Consider the following 15,096-nt stretch of genomic DNA (forward strand, 5'->3'; position numbering starts at 1 on the left):
TCAATATCTTCACAGGCCAAGTCTACTGCACAGCCAACCAGGCAAAGCCAGGTTTGTAAGGCAGGCTAATATAGTCTCTTCACCACCGCCACCAAAAAATCATTGTAACTACAGAAACATATTAAAAAAGTCATTTCTGAAAAAGATCTGCTATATAAATAGAGTACATAAATCAAGGTATATTAAGGCCATTAGGAAGGAAAGACCATAATAATGAACGGTCAGAGAAATGTGCCAATTTTGGAATTACTTGGTTTTACAGTATTTTTGTCTCCCTTGGTTATTCATTACTGAGTCTCGTTTCATCTAACCTATACTTTCCTTCTGCTGCGAGAAGAAAAAGAAAGAAGAAAACATTTAAAGTATTCTATCCTGAAACATGTTTAAGTTGGAAAGAACAGGAGTACTTGTGGCACCTTAGAGACTAACAAATGTTTCAGGATAAAAGTCTTAGAAAAGAAATCTAATTGGGATGACAGTAATCTGCCTTCTACGCTCATTTTAACTGATATTCTAAGACAGGAGTTATCTTAGCACATAACCTTTTGGGGGGCCCAGTGTTCCCCCCATTGAAGTCAAAGGCAAACTCCCTTTCACTTAAAAGAGCCAGAGTCAAGAATCCCTTTGTGCAGACTGTTCAATTCAAAGGTATAATTCCTGTGTGTGAGATATATCTAAGCCTAAAAAATGAATTTTCCAATTTCAGACAAATGTTTGGCAGGTAGTTAAGAGCATTCTACACAAATGAAAGCAATGACCATAGTGTTCTAGCCATGATTTACTATAATCTCCCAGTCCACATTACAGGATTTCCCCCCCCCCATGAGTAATCTGATCATCTGTTCAGTTTTGGAATTAACATCTTCCAACAACTAAATTAGGTAGGTGTGTAAAATTTCAATAAAGAGCTACGTAAAAGCAGTTTGGTGGTTTTTTTGTAAATCAGTGTTAACCTGAGAGCCAGAAAAAAATGCAAGCTCGACATCTGCTTCTTGGCACAAGAATAAGGAAAGAATAATAGGGACAGAGCCTAAAAGAACTGGAATATTCAGATGCAGGTAGAGGTTACCCATTTTTAACTGTCCTTCTCAAAGCTAAACATTTTAGCACGAGAAGGATATCCCTAACTCAGCAAGACTTTGTATTTGAATTTCATCTGTTTTGTCAGAATAAAGGAAAAAGAGAGGAAGAGAAAGAGATAAAGACCCATGTATGTATCTTATTTCTCATGTCTAGGACCAGAGACATGAATACTTTAGCTACAGATGGTTTCTAGTCGATCCAAAAAAGCAGTCAAAGAAAATTGAATAAAGCCATCAAAGGAGAGCAGCAATTTAAGAAGTCTCCTTTTTCTTTTTGTGCTTGAAAAGAGCCAGACTCCTCTGGAAAATCTATGGAGGAGTCTACACCTAACTGTATTTTTCTTAAGACTTTCAGAAGAAAAATGTTAATCTAGATGTTTAGCTAATCCACAGTGTGTGTGTGTTGGGGTGGTGGGGCAGGTGGGTAGGAAGGGAACACTCAGTGCATCTGTATATACAATTCATTCATCCATTGATTTGTCTTAAATAATTTAAAATTTGGCTTTTTGTGCAAAATGTCAATATTCGGAGCAAGATATACCGTGTTGAAATAAACAAAGACGACCAGATTCCTTCCATCTTGTGTCTAGTCATTTACGCCTGTGAAAAATGAATGTGAAATGGGTGTCAAATACCACCACTCTGATTTCTGTTCACTTTGCAACAGGTGTAAGTGACCAGACACAAGGTACAAGACAGTGGAGAATCAGGCCCATATACAGGTAGTATATATACTTTTATAACAGAACAACTAAATCATGTATTCACCAAGTGGATTAGCATCACCAGCCCATCATGACATACTGTGTACTATACGTTTTTAGCACTCATGTGCACCTGTTGGCTTAGAGGTACTTTGTAGCAGGAAGTGGGTCCTGTCTGTAAGGCCTTGTGGTGTGAAATGCAGTTTACGGACAGAATAGTAATCAGCATCTACAAGCTACCTGGTGCTTACTGCTTCTCTTCTGAAACTCTGTGGTTTCACGGGATCGCTTCTTCATAGCTCAGTGCATTTAGCAGAAACGCTTATAAAACAGACTAAGTACAATAATAGAGTTGTCAGACCTTAAAAGAATAGTATGTGACAATTTCATAGTTGTTTAAAAACAGTTTCTAAGGTATACACAGATTTTGTTTGGAATAAAAATCCAAGAGGAAAAAAAAGTGGTATTTTCAGATGCAAACCCTAATTGATAATGGAATAAAACTGATTTGTAATTTTTCCGTGTTTGCACTTGCTGCCAATTTTACTGATGATCTGATATACTCCCGCTGTGCTAGACATGGCATCCAGGTAAATCAGCCCCTCTTGTCAAGTGTATGGTGTAGTCTTCAAAGTGCTGCAAATTCTGGCTGTATCCCTGCTACTTTGTTACCCATGATTTTATCTAGCAAACCAATATAGTCTCTATATCTTTAGTTTTAACTCTAGACTTTCATTTTGCTATTTTACATTAATGGCACTTACTGTAAAAAAAATTAATGTTCAGGCACACAAAAATTGCCTTCCACCTCTACTTGTGCACCAGTTCTCAAGCCACCACAATGCTCTGAAATCTTGAGAGACACAATCCTTTGAGTAGGTTTCTTTGTTAGGATTAGAAAAGAGCTTTCATTTAGAAGGTGGAGACTGAAGAATTTCCAGCACATCATGGATACCAGCACATACATATTATCTCAGGTCTCAGAGAGAGTCAAAGGTTTGTATAATAGAAGGATTCCATTCCATCAGACTAACTGGATGCATCATGACAGACCTTCTTCCATGGTTTTCCCCCTTGCCTATGAGTGGAAAGGCCATGCAAAAGTGCAGAACAGTATATTTCATGGCTACAAAGTCAGTGGCTGAAACCATAGCTCACATCTGATTCCTCTTCTGCTCTGGAAATGTGCTGTCCTATTGAAATGCTTCCTCCTTTTTCTGGGTGTTTTGTACAATACAAAAACACATGATTTAAAATTTTTGAGGCGCGCTGGGCATGCAGTACCGAGGCTGAATAAACTGTACGAAAAATCAGTTTCCTGTCAATTCAACCAGATGGATTATTACGCTATTTAAAAACAAAGTTAAATAGCGCAGAGAACGAGAAATAGTCTGGTGGAAGCATTTACTGTTTGGAAGGAAATGGAGCTGCCCCAAATGGATCTAACTCTAATGCCGGTTGCTGCTGGGCCTGCTGTGGCGTTACACTCTGCACAACCAGTTCTGTGAAGGGCACCGCACCAAAGTCATCTGTTTTTAGCCCATCACCACTGTGAACAGCCCCGTGCAGGGAGCTCTGTCTAGGTCTACCAGGCACTACTATATTATGGTCCCCCCGGTTGTCCCCCAGTCCTTGATGTTGTGGGTTCCGCATCAAGTCTGGTGGGTGGAAAGGTTTGGCTCCAAAGGGGTCCAGCAGATTCTCATCCGCTTGCAAAGGGTTGCCTCGATCTTTGCTGTCAGTCAATGCAACGCTTATGTTTTCCTTGGAGTCTGAGATAGTTAGGAATTCGTTGCTGCTTTGGGAGTCCCTGCGGCCAGTTTTTTTGTGCCTGCGGGCTCTCTCTGGGGTGCGGTAGCTGGGTTTCAAAGCCTTCTTGGTGCTGGTCGGGGTGCCATGGTGGCGCTTCCCATTGCTTTTGGGCACCTCCTGTTTCATGCGTCTTTGCCGGGAGGAGAGTTTCTGCAGGTTCCGCTGCTGCTTCACCTTCTGTTGCTGCTGGCTCCCTGTAATCTCCTCAAAGGGGACAAGCCCAAAGATGTCCTCTCTGCTTTCACTGCTCTTTGGGGTGGGAAGAGGCTGGAAAGGGGTGCAGCCAAAAATATCCACACTTCGGGGAGAAGTAGGGGAGGTTTGGGTCTCAGCTCCTACAACCGGGCCATCTGGCTGGGCCACCTTCTTGTTGAATGGGGCTTTGGTGAAGACATCAAAGTCATCCTGCTCTTGCCTCAGGCCAAGAAAAGCAGGCTGAGGAGAGAAATCCGTGTCACTCTTTTCTCTTGGCTGAGGTTGCTGAGTCTGAAGAGCGAAGAAGGGGACAGCTCCAAACACATCAAATTCTTGGCCAGGGCTCACCTTGGCCACAGTACTTGGTAACTCAGACAAGGAAGAGAGTGCTACATTGGGTTCTCTGTCTTCACGACTGCCACCCACCTCTCTGTATCTACCACAAGGGATCCCTTCCATGGGCTTTCCCTTGGTGCGATCGGAATCGGAATCAGAACTCTGCTTTTCTTCCTCCTCTTCCTCCGCCTCATCTTCAGAGTCCATAAGGAGAGGCCGATGGCCAAAGTTCTCAGGTTCTGTATCATTGTCATCATTAAAGTCTCCATGCTCCCCCTGTAAGACATCTTCATCCTCCTGCTCTTCATCTTCCTCACTGCTCTTGGGAGAAGGAGGATCAGATTCAAAGTCACTCTCTGACTCATCACTTCCTTTCTGCACTTGTCCCCCTGCAGTTTTTCTTCCTGGATGGTGCTCTCGAGAGGCTTGACTTGATTTTTCAGCCTTGTTTGGGCTCCCTAAATTGTTTTCTTGGCTGCTGGCTGAGTTGTCAAGTGCCTTTCCTGGAGAACCTGCAGGGCCAAAGAAAATATAAAACATAACCTTAAATTCACTTTTACAACAAACAGTTCTTATTTCACATACACCATACAGACATATAGAAGGGTGCAGGTGCATTCAGATGTGCCTCTTTTGCAGTTATTCACAGAAAAGAGACTGAAGGTCCATATAGAGTTTCAACTTTTAATCCGATGCTAATGAAACAGGTAAACTGTCAGACCTTTGTGCCCACAGGTTACTTCTAATACACCTGGCCTGTGGGAACAACACAACACTCTCTCTCCTCTGACAGCTCTTGGTATCAATCTTCAAAAGACAAGGCTACAATGTAAACAAGTAGGGCCAGGTGTGAACAATGCAGCTCCTACTGAAAATGATGGGAACTGCTGGGTGATGAGCGCTTTGAAAATCTGTTTCTTTAAGATGTCTAAGTGGGAGCCGGTGGGGTCCTGATCTTTTGAAAATCTAGCCTGAAAAGCTCAATTAATGGAAGAAAAAAAAAATCTACCAATGTGAGCTAGTCACATTTCATCTAATTTGTCCAGTTTCTGTACACCATGTAACAAACATGCCTTACTACCAACAGGGCTGGCTCCAGGCACCAGTCCAGCAAGCAGGTGCTTGGGGCGGCCAACCGAGAGGGGCAGCAGGTCCAGGTCTGCGATCGCGGCTTTTTTTTTTTTTTCCTTTTTCTTTTTGCTGCTTGGGGCGGCAAAAACCCTGGAGCCGGCCCTGACTACCAATCACAAATCAGAAAGCAACACAGTTGTATGACAGCATTTGACTTTGAAGAGGCTTCTTCATTTTTGGAAGAAAATGTGGACACCATCTTACTGGATGTGCGCGCTGTACAGCTGCAGAGGTACCAGTCTGTAGCAATATTGATTTTTTTTTATATTGATACAGCACTGCAGTACAGACTGATAGCTACTGCAGCATCCTACATCGGTAGACAACTTGGACTGTGAAAACAAATTGCAAAAAAATATAATGCAAAGAATGGAGATTGCTTAGTTCATATACCATTCCTTCAAAAAGGCTATCCACATGGGGTCCCAAAGGATTAAATGAGACTGGTTTAAATTTCTCCAGAAAGTCACTTTCATTTGACCTTGTCTATACTACACATTTTTGTGCCTATTTCCAACACTGTTGCACCAATGCAAGCACTAGTATAGCTCAGGCATGGGTATTTTCAGCATGGTATCAAACCCAACTCTACCAAGGTTTTACGGCACAGTATTGAAAAGGCCGGAGAGGGGCCTACATTAGCACTCACACTGGCTATGGGATATTGTGGTGCAGATGCTATATTAGCAGGGCCCCCCAGGCCTGTAATGTTGCAATCCATAGTGGAGCTGACTACACCAACTGCTACCAATGTTTTGAGTGCAGTGTTTACCTAGCCTTGATCACAGGAGGTCTAATTCAGTGGTTCTCAATCAGGGGTCCGGGACCCACTGGGGGGCTGCAAACAGGTTTCAGGGGATCCGCCAAACAGGGCCAGTGTTAGACTTGCTGGGGACCAGGGCAGAGAGCTGAAGCCCTGACATGTGGGGCTGAAACCCGGGACCCTGAACGCTGCCACCCGGGGCTGAAGTCGAAGCCTGAACAACTTAGCTTGGTGGGGGACCCTATGCAATAGCCTTGCTTGTTACCCCCTAATGCCAGCTCTGGCTTTTATATAGAGAAAAAAGTTGTGGCACAGGTGGGCTGTGGAGTTTTTATAACATGTTGGAGGTGGCCTCAGAAAGAAAAAGGTTGAGAACCCCTCGCCTAATTGACATGGGGGAAATTTTTAAAGGCAAAAATGCCAGTCAGGCACCTAACTGCCCTTGAGACAGTTAAGCTAGGTACCTGCCATCTGTGCCTTTGAAAATCTCCATGGTGTTTAAAATGGTTGCAGCAGTGGGTGATCTGTCTACCTTCGGACTCAGTATTGTTAATGCCAGTGAGGCTGAATCGGTGGTAGCAACAGTAGGAAATTTTGGAAACATTTCTTTGAAAAACAGCAAGACAAGTACTTGGAATGTATTTGTCAAACTGGCTGTAGTCAGAAAAATCATGCTCTAAACTGACATCTTGAGGTCCCAGATTCATTTTCTCCCATTAAACAGTTTACAAATCATGACAGGATTTAAAAAAACAAAAACAAAAACAAAAAAAAACTAGCAGCCTCAACTTGGGGTCTGAAAAATCAGTCTGTTCTTGCTTTGACATCCTCCTCCTACCTGATTAAGATTCTGCAATTCGAATGTAGCTGACAATTCCACTTCCGATGAATGATGCACAATAGGGATACAATCTACTCATTCATGGGTACATGGGCTTGGTAATGTTAGAAGCAGTAAAAACTTGTTCATGCCAGTAAAGTAAGCAGACAGGACTTCTACACTCAGGGACTGATATGTTAAGAAGGTGCTATTTTTACACATCAAGAGTCACTTTTGGGTAATTACTCTCAAGCTTTATAGATCGGATATTGTATGTTGTGAAGAGGTCTCTTACTTGGAAGTTTTCAAATTCTGAGTTTCAGTAATATTTAGGTGGGAGAAAACAGTAATACAACAACAAACTGTTACAATCAACCGAAGAAAGGCTTTTTCACTGCAGTTCAATATAATATACCTGTACTTGTCAAATGTCCCATTCTTCTCCCCAGAACATAGATCCCATTGCAGCTCCATCACTTGAGAATGGATCATAGAACAATATGATGGTAGTAACAATAATGCTGATTAGTGTCGTTGCAGGAGCTCTCAAAGGGTGAAATTCACCTTTTCCTGCACATAGTCTGATTAAGAAGGTTTTGTGTGAAGAACTACACAGATGAAGAGGAGGTGGGGTAATTCCACACACCAGCAAGCCACATGGCTGCAATACAGTCCCAGAAGTATTTTTTATACAGCACCACGTGTAGGGTGAACGATTGGTGAATGTGACAACCTGGCGGTGTCTCTGGATCAGCATATGTATAAGCATATGCAAATTCCCTATGAAAAAGCCAGCAAAAACAGATGCTTGAGCAGTACCACTTATATTTATAAAAAGATGTAGCTGTTATGAAACACCGTTTTGTTGCTTTATTTTAAAAGGTCACATCTCTTCCCTCCTCCCCAGAAGCACATTTTAAAAGCTATGTTCTAATTTCTCACCTACTACAATACTTTGGCCCTGGTTCAGCAAAGCACTTAAGCACATGCTTGATGTTAAGCACATGCTTAAGTGCCTTACTGAATCAGGGTCTTACTGCCTACAGTCTGTTCATTTTCTTGGTAAAACACTGATGCACTAGAAAGACTAAAACTACAAATACAAAATCAAGGCTTATGAAATAGCATAAAGGGGATACGTTAAAGGATCTTTCTTCAATCTCCATGGAACAGAGATTATGGGTCCTGTTTCAGTTGTACAGGATAGTAGGTTTGCAGAGACAGATCAGAGAATATTCTTCCCACTCCAGAAAAAGGTTGTACTTGAGGTAGTAGAGGCTCAAGTCTAATTACTTGGAATACTTTTGTTAATTATGAGGCCAAAATAGTGTCTATAGAGCTTTTAACCAAAAAAAAGGGGGGGGGAGGAGAGAAATAGAAAAGGCAGCTCATCTTTATTTAGGCTCCATCTGAATAGCACAAAATTACCTCTTTCATTTAAATGATTTTTTCTACGATGCAACCCGTTTTATGGGTGAGGCAGAGTTGCCTAGTGGATGAAGCACCAGACTGTTATACAAGAGAGCTGGGTTCTATTCCTGGTTCTGTCACTGGCCTACTGGGTGGCCTTGGGAAAGTCACTTCACCTCTCTGCCTCAGTTTCACCATCTGTAAAATGGGAATGATATCGATCAGGAGGTCAGTATTTTGTAAAGCCCTTTGAGATCTATGGATGAAATGTGCTATACAAGAGCTAGATATTCTAACTCAAGTTATCTGTTACTAGTCTGATGTGCTGAGTGTAGTAAACCATAAGCAGACCTCTTAATCACCTGCAGGGGTGGAGAGCGCCCTGCTACAGCTCCACTCCTGCAGGGGATTAGATTTGCTCCAGCAGAACTTCAGAGCTCCCCTGTTGCAGAAATTAGGAGTGCCATGAGTTTAGCTTCAGCGCCCTTTTCTGCTGACTCAGCCAGCCTGTATCTGATGGAACAGGGGTCACCTGAACCCCTGATTTTACGTAGGTGTCATGGCTCCCTTGAGACCTTTGTAAAATTCAGAGTTCGGTTATGCTAATATTTTACTATTTTACAGGTGTCTTATACAGCACCTTTCATCCTAAAGGACACACACACTATGGAGAATATTTATACCTTTGTAGATAAATTTCATTTCACCAACAGAAGATTGCTTAATGAATACAGGTCTCATGTTTATAGTATCACACCGAAGTAAATCAATTTAATTTACTAAAAATGCGCTACTTCCTTCTCAGGTCCTCACTCTTACTGAAGCACAGCACTGATGATCTTTAATGAGATCCCATTTTTTAACTACAAAAAAGGACTGACTCTCTCCTAGCAGCAGTTGTTTTATTACTGGGGTTTGCTGTCCTACAGTGGAAAATATAAAGCTAAGCTCTTGTACTGGCCTTTACTTTTGGCTTTATTAATTATTGACAGCAGTGCCTCCTATGAGCCAGGTACTTTCCAAACACTGAAAGAAGGAGAGTCCCTGAGCTAAGACCTCCAATCTAAAGACAGACGAGTAAATAGAGACTGAGGAAAGAGAACAAGAGGCAGTTTATATACAAGTTAACTAGAGCAGGGCTTCATAACCAGGGGCCTGGGGCCCGCGAGCTGATTTTAGGGGGTCCACCAAGCAGGGCTGGCATTAGACTTGCTGGGGCCCAGGGCAGAAAGACAAAGCCCCACCGCATGGGGCTGAAGCCCGGTGCCCTGAGCCCCGCCATCCGGGGCTGACGCCGAAGCCTGAGCAACTTAGCTTTGGACGTCCCCCTGTGGCAAGGAGCCCAGGGCAATTGCCCTAATGGTTACTCCCTAATGCTGGCCCTGGCATAAAAACAGTTGTTGTGGCATAGGTGGGCCGTGGAGTTTTATAGCATGTTGGGGGGGGGGGGGTGGCTGGCTTAGAAAGAAAAAGGTTAAGAACCCCCGAACTAGAATCATTATAGGCATCACACAAATGTTTCTTTAAGAGGGACTTAAATGTGAACAGGGTTAAGTCTTTGCAGATGAGCTCATATGTAGCATAGAGGGTCACATGGAAGACCCCACAGAGAGGCTTGTGCAAAAAGCTGACAAATGAGTGGACAAGGGTCAGAGCATGGGTGGAGTAGAAGGGATGAGGGGCAAGACAAAGCTTGCCAAGGAGAGATTAGTAGGGAGGACCAGAATTACAGCGAGCTTTGAAGATAGTTGATGAGAAGCTTACGTTGGATGCAATAGTGGGTAGGCAGCCAATGGAAGGATTTGGAAAGAGGGGGATGGTTACATTGATTAAACTGATGGGCAAGGAGGAGGGGATGAGGGTCTCTTAATGGTGAGCAATAAAGGGAAGTAAGCCACTACCGTATTCCACTCCAGATAGGAAAAAAAGCAACTGCTAACACCTACCAGCAGAGCACTGCTACATTGAAGTGCTTCATAATCAGCAGGAAGGAAGAGGGATGGGTGGTATGGCAAATGTGTTAAAAATACAGAAGGGCAAATTACCTCTCTTCCCTCACCTACACTCCCCCCACATGTAACTCCATTCTTACAGCAGTTAATACATTTTAAAATGTAATATGAAAGACTTTAAAAGGCATTTTATTTTTAAATTGAAAGATATTTTGAATTTATAAAAAAAATACTTCTTACAACTGACATACAATCATCTACTTCAGAGACGGGCCAGATTTGTAACCCCCAGCCCAAGGCACTGTTTCTACAAACACAATTGTAGCATAGTAGGGGAAAATCCACCTAAAAGGCAAAAGATCTCATGCAGCTTTTCCATTGTGTGTGTGTCAAGGGCAGGATTTTGGATCTGAGTTTAACATCTATGCTCCATGGACTGCTTCCCAGTTCAGTTTAATTGATAAGGCCAGACGTGGTTTGGGTCCTGTACAACTTGAACAGCTTCCCCTTTCTATGCCTCGTCATCTCAGTTGAAGCTCTTTTGCTGACCGTGCGATGATGTTTTCGGGTAGGGAGTTGAGGCTGGTTAATTTCAGGAGAGTCCCCTAGCATGGAAGCCACTTCTTCTGGGTGAATCACAAGAGATCACTTTTATCGACCTTCAGAGCATGGAACAAAACATATTTTTGATCAAGCATTTGCTCGACTAATTCATAATCGCTAGTTGATTTATGGTCAATTGAAATGGTTTGTGCTAGGGGGAGCTATTTGGACTGTCCACTGTGGGCAGTTTAAGTCAGTAAGATTCAGTAATATATCCATATGCAACAGTCATTAATGCATAAATATAAATCAATAAATCATTACATCACAGTCAACACCCAACATAAGTTATAGGTAGGACAGCTATGTACTGTTAAAGCAATTAACAACCTTTGTAGTAATGCACTTGACCCAGAAAGTCCTCAGCTAAGCAAAATTTACATATACTTTAATGACAGTGGTGCTTGAGCAAGGACTAAAGGATTGGGCCCTCTCTTTTCATAAAAAAAAATCAGCACCCCTGGAATATAAGCAACTGAAGATTGTTCACAGTACAGGGAAAGTTTGCATGGTTTTTTTCTTTCTTTTCTTAAATGATGAATTAGTCTGAGTAAAAAGTTTGTCACTCTACTCATTGGTTTCTAACTGGTAAAGCTTCTGCTGTTGGCTTATGGTTTATTCCTTTGTCACTCAAGGAGTATGCAACTTTATCACCCCAAGCAAGGTCAATATTATCTTTTGATGGTTAATGGTCTATTTCTGGCAGGAAGTAGACGCTTACAGGACTATCTTGTTGTAGTCTATGAAAAAAGTATAACTGAATAGTTTTGGTAACCACTTTTTCACCTCTAAAACATGCCCAGAGACATAATAAGACTTTAGAAGTAATGTATGTTTTTTGTATGGAATTAAGAACAAAATGACCAGAAACATCAGGTGATTATAGCTTTGGACTGTTTGTTTGCTTCTGGTGTTAAATTGCTTCTTATCTGTTCTTAGTTTAAATAGTACACATTTGGTTTACTGTTAAATTAAAATCTGGATTATTGGACACTTTAGATTTCCCAAAGGTATAGCCTTCATGTTGGACTTGATAACCCCATGTCTTCCAAATCCTGACATTTCCAATATTTGTTGAGACACTGTAATTGTTAACATGAATGTGATTAGTTTGCAAAATGAAAATAACCTAAATCTATCTGATTTAGGGTAGACATTAGCAACATTAGGTTCAGAAAGACAAACCTGTTTTTAAAATGTGTACCAAAGTAAGTGTATATTCTGCTTTTTTGTATATACCCACACACACCTATTTCTGTATGAAAAGAGTTGAACACTTGTAACAGGTAAATGGTTCAATTTCTGTCTGATGAACTGAAAATTTGGTACACTGAAAATATCTAAATATAACATACTAGTCTTTATTCTCATCTTCATGCTCTCACCCTGATGATGCTAGGAGACTAACCATCTGCAAACTGCATTAGCAAGACAAAGAGAAACTGTGAGGGCTGTGTTTGACCCCCTGGAGCATATACTGTGGCAAGATTTGTCCCATATTATGGGGCGTGTTTACTTTTCAATGGAAAACATTTTTACTACACGTGTTCTGTCATGGCAGACTTGGGGCTTGAGCCTGTGCCCATTATAATCAATGGTGCTGGATCTGATCTATACAGTTTAAAAGTCCTAGCACACTAAGTCAACTTCACTTTTGTTGACCTAGATTAACATCCTAAAGCTTAGTTTTTCAATATGTGGATAATAACCCCTGTAGAGGAATGGGCTTGAGAATGGAGGAAAGAGGGAAGAAATTGGTTGGAAAATAATTTTTTAATTTGAGCTTGCTTGCTATGTCTATTGCAAAGAGATCTTATTTTAACTATGCCTGAAGTGGTTAGGTGGTTTTTGTTTGTTTACTGGGATGAACATTTGCTGTTATTGGGTCTGATCACCCGAGCACCTCTTATTGTCAACATAGCCTTTATCGATGTTTTTCTTTCAGCCATAATAAAGCCAAGAGAGCTTTGAGAGATTTGGGAACAGCTTAATAGCTGACAAAATAATATTTAGTTTTCATATTTAGAGCACTTTGCAAACAGTCAGTATATGACTAACTGTTCCATTGCCGATCAGCTTTGATGCCCCCATTCCTTGTAATGGCATAGGAATAGGCAGTCCTATTGAGGCTAATGGGACTAGTCACATGAGTAGCGTTACTCACAGGCATGTTTCCAGGATCAGATCGATAAAAGGGTTGTGTTTTGTCTGAGATTGTTCTATGGAGTCCTTAGACATTGTTAGCATCCATACGTCACTAATGGTAATACTGAAGAAATAGATCTAAATATCTGCACAGAGATGCAATAAGGATCAGGGCAGAGCATGGAACAGGAAGAATAAATTGTTAGGACTAGTGTTATTTGAGTGCTTTCTTATTTATTCTAAGTAACTGCACTTCCCAGAGCATATCATGCATAGAAATAATGTCCTTTCAACTTGAACTTCCTACTTCTTCAGCTTATGAATGCAATGCAGTTACAAAAGCATCATATCTGTTCCTATGGGGTTGAAAAAAAAAAAAAGAGCATCACAGTTTCTGAACAAGTGGCATAAAGACTAATTATAACTCTCACAGTAGAAAAACAATTCAAAATATATTATTTCTGTGGTCCCAGGCTTACTTTGAAGACACATGCAGGATTTTCATTCTTTGATGACTGCCAAGTCATTTTCTTGTTTGAATGTTCCTATCCTACATAATAGAAAAGAGTGCCCACTTAAACTCTAAAACCAGAATCGTGTAAGTGTGGGGATTAGAATCAAAGCTGTCTCCTCAGCTAGGACTATAACGCAAAGAACCTTCACACAGAAGTGCACTGGAAAGACCCTTGTTCATCCCTTGCTCCCCTTTCAACCTCTCATTTAAAAAGATTTTAACGAAGCAGCAGCCATTCTGACTCATTCTTAGTTCTCACTCTGCCATGGTCTAATGTGAACCGCTGCAGTTTAAAATTGGTGACAAAAAACCTAAAATATAGGAGACAACCCAAGAATAGAGAACAAGAAACTATGTTGGGGATTTGTTTCTTTAAACCTGTAAGATCTTTCCTAACCACAGCTTTGTGTCAGCATTCTGTTACCATTTATTGACAGTAACGAACAGTGAGATCAAGTTTGGGTGTCTTGGATGTAAATCTGAAGCTTACAAGACATAGCTTGCAAAGAAGTGTGGGTGAGAGATACGTTCTGTTAATTCTCATCCCTATCAAAACCACCCTCAATATTACCCACTCCATCTGGAATTTTGGAATAATCAGATTTACAGAATATTTTCCCCCAGGACAGTTAATTATTTCATAGTTTAGGATTGGGTTGTCCTTGCTCCTTATCTGGATGCGACTATTAGCAATTTAAAAATTACCTCTGGTTGCTATTAGACTTAGAATAAAATCTAACTTTCATTTACGTAACACTTCTGCCCTAAACGGCTTACTTCTCATACTGTGTGTACAAGCCACAGAAGTATGTTTTTCCTTGTTTGTATGCACAGATTGTTTTTGTTTAGATCTAGAAATAAGTTGCCTCTTCGCGCCCTCCCCAAGGTACTTGTAAGTGCATACTAAGTGCCAGTTTATGGGGGTTAATTTGGAACAGTTATTTAATGACTCAGCAGTATAAGGCCAAAAGTCATTCCACTTCTATTAATAGCAGATCTTGATTTCTTTGTTATCTGCAGGTAAAACTGTGAAAAACTATTTCCTAGAGGAAGAAGCACAACATTTTATTCAAAACCTGAGATTAATTTCCTGACGTACTCCCCACTGAAACTGTAGGATACTTATTAGAATACAAAAGCAAATCCAGCAACCCTCTTTTCCCCCCCTATTTCAGTGAAGAGATTCACATTTTGCTTCATATGATTTTCCTCAGCTTTGCTGAGGAAAATATCATATATTATGGATGTATTAAACTTCTGCAACTTCTAAATCATATGCTGAGATAATATAGTTATAGAGATAGTAAACCTGGTTTTCCTCTCACTTACACTGGTTTTACAACGGTGTCTCCATTGCCTTCAGTGGAATTAATCCAGATTTAAACCAGTTTAAGAAAGGGGAGAATCAGGCCCTTTTGGGGGTAAAAGGAAGAGAACGCCTATCAGAAGGTTACAGCAGTTTCTGCAGAAATAAGAGTTTTCTTTACTTTTTATATACACCAAAAATACACAGTGAAACATGTCCAAGAGACAATCCTCTTTAAGCCACCACTGATTTTGAGATCACCTCAAGACTTAGCTGGATTCATCATTGCTTGACGAAGCTTCCACTACATACCTGCACACATT

At 41.1% G+C, this 15,096-nt stretch overlaps 1 protein-coding gene across 1 annotated transcript in view; it reads right to left on the reverse strand.

Moving 5' to 3' along the window:
* Positions 1 to 437: 437 nt before the first annotated feature.
* BMP2K (BMP2 inducible kinase) overlaps positions 438 to 15,096 on the reverse strand; it is a 105,674-nt gene continuing 91,015 nt past the window's right edge. The window contains exon 16 of the mRNA XM_024199916.3: positions 438 to 4,641. Coding sequence (XP_024055684.2) covers positions 3,191 to 4,641 — 1,451 coding nt within the window. The 3' untranslated portion in view covers positions 438 to 3,190. The remainder of the gene's footprint in view (positions 4,642 to 15,096) is intronic.

This window comes from Terrapene carolina, unplaced genomic scaffold (genome assembly GCF_002925995.2).
Source record: "Terrapene carolina triunguis isolate 2854851 unplaced genomic scaffold, T_m_triunguis-2.0 Scaffold136, whole genome shotgun sequence".
NCBI classification, from domain to species: Eukaryota; Metazoa; Chordata; order Testudines; family Emydidae; genus Terrapene; species Terrapene triunguis.